This window comes from Anguilla anguilla, chromosome 12, assembly GCF_013347855.1.
Source record: "Anguilla anguilla isolate fAngAng1 chromosome 12, fAngAng1.pri, whole genome shotgun sequence".
NCBI classification, from domain to species: Eukaryota; Metazoa; Chordata; class Actinopteri; order Anguilliformes; family Anguillidae; genus Anguilla; species Anguilla anguilla.
The window spans coordinates 40,646,970-40,652,212 of record NC_049212.1 but is presented as its reverse complement, the minus strand read 5'-3'; the positions used below and the strand labels follow the sequence as shown (position 1 = coordinate 40,652,212).

Sequence of the window (5,243 nt, the reverse complement as noted above, 5' to 3'; positions counted from 1 at the left end):
AATTAGACATTTCCTGTCAGTCGGCGATGCAGAAAAATTGATCCATGCGTTTGTTACGTCTAGGTTAGACTACTGTCACGCCCTGCTTTCTGGCTGCCCTAATAACTCGTTAAAGAGTCTCCAGCTTGTGCAGAATGCAGCTGCTCGTATCTTGACCAGAACTAAGAAGTATGAGCACATTACACCAGTACTAGCGTCGCTTCACTGGCTACCCATTAAGCATAGGATAGACTTCAAGGTTTTGCTCCTGACTTTTAAAGCTCTGCATGAAAGTGCACCTGTGTACATATCTAACCTGCTCCTACCTTATAAGCCCACAAGGTCACTCCGATGTCAAGATGCAGGCTACTTGGTAGTCCCAAGAATTTCCAAGAACCTAAAAGGTGGTAGGGCTTTCTCCTACAAGGCCCCACTACTGTGGAACCAGCTTCCAAAATTTATAAAGGAGTCAGACACAGTCTCAATATTTAAATCTAGATTAAAAACGCACCTCTATGCTCAGGCTTACAATCAGTTGTAGTCTGGAGACAGGGTGCGAGAAGCCTGTAGTCATAGAGCTTTGTAGGTGGCAATCCTTTCCTTACTGTCACCAGTCAATCAGCTGTGACCCGACTTTACATGGGCTGGCTCTTGATAGGCGGGTATAGTTGTCTACCCCTCATGACTGCATGGGCTCTCCATCCCTGTCCTAGTAGATATGCAGCCATATTCTACTCCTGGCGGGGTCCCCCAATACATACCACTGCCACTTTACTCACTGTCTGCTATATTGCAAATTCCCTAATTGCCGTTTCTACCCTCTTCCCCACGCTGCCGGCGGGGCTCTTGCCCCAACCCTCGAGAGTGCTTTGAGAGTCGTCTGGTCTCCCCTACCTCTGCGGTCCAGCCCCTCCTTCGTCATTGTCTCCACCCTGCCCACATCTGCCGCCACCTGCTGTTCCCCATCACTGCCACCCGGCCCCACCCATCACCTGAGCCACATCACATATCATATCTTGTGCATAAACTGGCTGACATGCTGGTCACCAGTTGGCACCCTGAGCCGACCAGAGGAGGACGGGTTTCCCCCTTGAGCCTGGTTCCTTCCAAGGTTTCTCCCCATCTGCCACAGGGAGTTTTTCCTTGCCACTGTTGCCTTAGGCTTGCTCCTGTGGGGGTTTAGGCTAGGGTTGTTTGTAAAGCATATTGTGAAAACTGTTGTAAAATACGCTATACAAATAAAATTTTATTGATTGATTGAGACTTCATAACATAATTATATTTTTCACTACAAATCAACTGTTTTGACTTATGAAAATCATTTGTGCATCATTTTCAAGTGGGAATTACTGTCTTTTCATCAGTATAGGCATTTCTAGTCCAGAAACCTATCCAAAGCCTGTCCAAAAATGATGGACAAAATTTTTTTTAGGCATTGACGTTTTCTAGTATGGGGTGCTGTATGTAAAAAAAATAAATAAATAAATTGCACATAGCGTGAATAGCGTTCTGGGCGAGAGAGAAGCACCTGTTACCTGTTGTCTGGCAGGGGGGTTTTGGGAAGAAAGTTTTGGGAAGAAAGCACAAACTGTCCACATTTGTTTAATGAGTCCATTTTTTAGAATTGGGAAAATGCAGTTGTTTTAAGCCCAAATATTTTGGAAAAGGTGAGGCTTTAACTATGTAAGAAACAGATTTAAATTTACATCATCAATTAAGCGCTGCAGTGCTGAGAACCAGCAGGCTCTGCGGTTCTCCACCACTAGGGTTGCAGTTCCTTCATCTAGGCTGGACAAGCTATGAGGCAGTTGCAGCAAGTTAGCAGAGGTTTAAACTTCTGGTGCAGTTAGTCTCTCAGACTCTTATCCTGGAGTGTTGCAGTGCATGGGATTGCTAGTGTGTTTCTTATGCTAATCGCATTAACAGGCACGGGCATCCAATTTACAAACAAGAGGAATTCATCATCTGATACACCCTGGATGCCCAGAAAAAACAAAGTTCTGCAAATGTTTCATGAATCCCAAGTTGGTTTTTCACTGGAAATTTTATTAAGAACAAAATTAGAAAGAAATTAAGATTTTTTTTAAATGACACCCATTGACTACCTTGCCTTAGCAGGTTGTTTCCAAGGCCTAAATTGGTTGCTGACAAAACCATGAAAACTAAATTTTGCCCCTCTGAACTGGAGTTTGGGGCCCCTGCTCTAGAACAGAGTTGTGTAAGACCTAGAACAGATCGCCTAATCTGTGAGAACTATTCCAGTTGTAGTGCAGTTCTGAGGTCTAGAGTGTTTAAACCTGAGGTTTAGGGCTACGGCCCCAAACAGAAATGAACATCATTAAGTGTATATTACTGCTCAAAACAACAAATATGAATTTAAAACATGTTTTGTTTACAAAAAAAAAAAAAAAAATCAATTAAACAGAAATGCAACCATGAGATTAAAAACAAGACAAAATATTCCCATTACCAAGCCCACATTCATTACTTTGTTCTGTTACAATAGCACACATTATACTTCAGAGGTCATTAATACTGCACAATGACACCAACATTTTTACCATTAAAGGCTGGCATTATACAGAGTTCATGCATGATCAAATAAATTAAAAAATCCACTTCCTTTCTTTTAGAGTGTGGCATTACCAAATTCAGAATATATGCGCAGGCACCATTGGCGAAAAATAAGACAATGACAGGGAGATGGGCTGGATTCACAGACAAATCATAAATAAAAGTAGAAATACTGTTTGTTGGCAATAAATTTATTGTAATGTGACAATTATACTTTGTACTGCATAGATCCTGGTGGAAATGGTACTTTCTGAAACACCAAAAAAGCCTTACCATTTTTGTGTGTTGGAGACTTCTCTCTAATGGGGACGAAACCACACTCCAAAACATCAAGAGACTGCTTGGAATCGGTATTAATCATTTTATATTCATTCATCTCGAGTTTTTTTGGTGCCCATATTAGATTTTTTAAATTTTGGTCACCAATTGATTATGTTGTTGAAAAGCAGATTCACCACATATGACTGTACCCTGAACCCCGGCAGTAAATACTCTAAAACATCCTGAAAAATATCTTTTTCCTCACTGTTTTTACAAAGCATTTCCTGATCTCCTGTGTTCTGATCCCATATATAACTGGATTCAACAGAGGGGGGATTGCAAACCAATCTGCAGTTATTAATATATAAACCTCTCCTGGTAGAAAAGAGTTGTACCTGTGGTAAATCGCAAAGAAAAGTGTAGCCACCCCGAAATTAATGAAGGTGATTAAATGAGGAGAACATGTGCCGAGTGCTTTCTTTTGTGCATCTTTTGAGGCTTTCAGACTCACATTGAGGATCACTGCATATGAGAGCAGGACAATAATACAAGGGAAAATAACAAAGCTTGTAACCATGCATAAACTGTATAGATTAACCAGAGCACTTTTCACACAGGAGAGGTTATGGAGTGTCATGACATCACAGAATAGGTTCTGAGTGGTGTACTTGCACAGGGGAACTGTGGATATGAGATACACAAGGAGAGATAAAGTGGACATAGGAACAACGTTGGCCACGGTCAACAGTGTTTTCACTTTTCCAGGAGTCATGATGCTGTGGTACTGCAGAGGCTTGCAAATGGAGACGTATCGGTCGTAGGCCATGACTGAGAAAGTGGTATAAGCAGTAGCAATGTAGAAATGGCACCAAAAGACCTGAACTATGCAAGCTAGAAATGAGCTCTTCTGGGTGTCTGAAAGAAGGTTTTCCATGACTTTTGGCCAAACAGTTGAGCTCCCTATTAGTCCATTTACTGCCAAGTTGAACAAAAAAATGTACATGGGTTTGTGCAGGCTGGCTTCAAAATAGATCACCAGCATCAAAAAGACATTTGAAAAAATTGAGAGAAGGTAAACAAGAAGAGTGAGAGTGAAAAAGAAGTAATTGATCAGGCGGAATGATCCATATGAAGTGAATGTCATAGTGGTGTCCAAAGAGGAGTGATTCATCATGATGGATTTTCCTGTAGGGTAGAAATAACAATATTCAGTTCAGAACATTAGGATATGTCCAGTGTATAATTTGACCATCACCTGTCTGCTTCAACATAGTTTAAACAGCATAAGTCTTTAACACTAATCACCAACTGACACACATGTCCCTCTATGCAAATATGTTCCTTTTACGTAAACATTTTGACCTTTCTAATTAAGAGCTATACAGTATATTGAATTTACTTTAATCTAATTTATTGCATTTTCTACCACACTCATTTTATTCATGTATTCACACATATTGTAATGTCTGTGGTAGTAAAACATTATATTTTAGTGTTTATCTTCTGATATTATATTAATCACTCCCTATTCGTCTGTGAAAACCGAACTGAGAACGTTGAATGTAGTTCCGCAAATACATAATTCCCAAACATTAAGCCACATTACAGACTTACCGTAACTCTATTCTCGTTACCTGTGCTGGATTAAAGTGCTGACAAACCGCCCTGATTTATATCTTTCTCTGGATTTTCTCTGAGGGTGAATGTCCCCTCTGGGATTAATTACACGTTATGAAGAAAGTAAAAGCAGAAATTAAGATTAAGATACAAATCAATGAATGGCCGAGAGATGTGTGTCACAGTCTGCCACCCCCCCCCCCCCCCAAAAGAATAGCCTCTGAGCTGGAATCCTTTTTTGTGTGTTACTCTGAATAAAGCAAAAAATATTGAAGGAGGCCAGTCTGGTTGTACTCCTTTTTAAAACAAAAAAATTGGCCTCACTTATCAGGCTCATAATAATCTTACGTAGACAGCCTGGACTACTTCCTGTTTATTCCTGTTTGGTATAACTGCCCTAAACCTTGTGTTTAAACCGTCTAAATCTCAGAACTACACTACACCTGGAATAGTTCTCACAAATTAGGCGATCTGTTCCAGGTCTTACACAACTCTGTTCTAGAGCAAGGGCCTCAAACTCCAGTTCAGAGGGGCCAAATTTAGTGGTTTAATGGTTTTGTCAGCAGCCAATTTAGGCCTTGGAAACAACCTGCGCAGGCAAGGTAGTCAATGGGTCTCATTTAAAAAAATCTTAATTTCTTTCTAATTTTGTTCTTAATAAAATGTCCAAAAAAAAAAAAAAAAAACAACAACTTGGGATTCATGAAACATCTGTTTTTTTCTGGCCATCCAGGGTGTTTCAGACAATGAATGCCAGTTGTTTATAAATTGGATGCTCGTGCCTGTTCATGCGATTAGCATAAGAAACACAC

General features: G+C 40.4%; 1 protein-coding gene across 1 annotated transcript; it reads right to left on the bottom strand.

The window, feature by feature from the left end:
* Positions 1–2,492: 2,492 nt before the first annotated feature.
* Positions 2,493–4,451, bottom strand: LOC118209260 (olfactory receptor 52E4-like). The gene is made up of 2 exons (XM_035384460.1): positions 4,429–4,451; positions 2,493–3,999 (listed from the first exon to the last, which is right to left on the bottom strand). Exon 2 carries the CDS (start codon positions 3,986–3,988, stop codon positions 3,047–3,049), a length of 942 nt encoding a protein of 313 aa, XP_035240351.1. The 5' UTR covers positions 3,989–3,999; positions 4,429–4,451; the 3' UTR covers positions 2,493–3,046.
* Between the last annotated feature and the right edge of the window lie 792 nt (positions 4,452–5,243).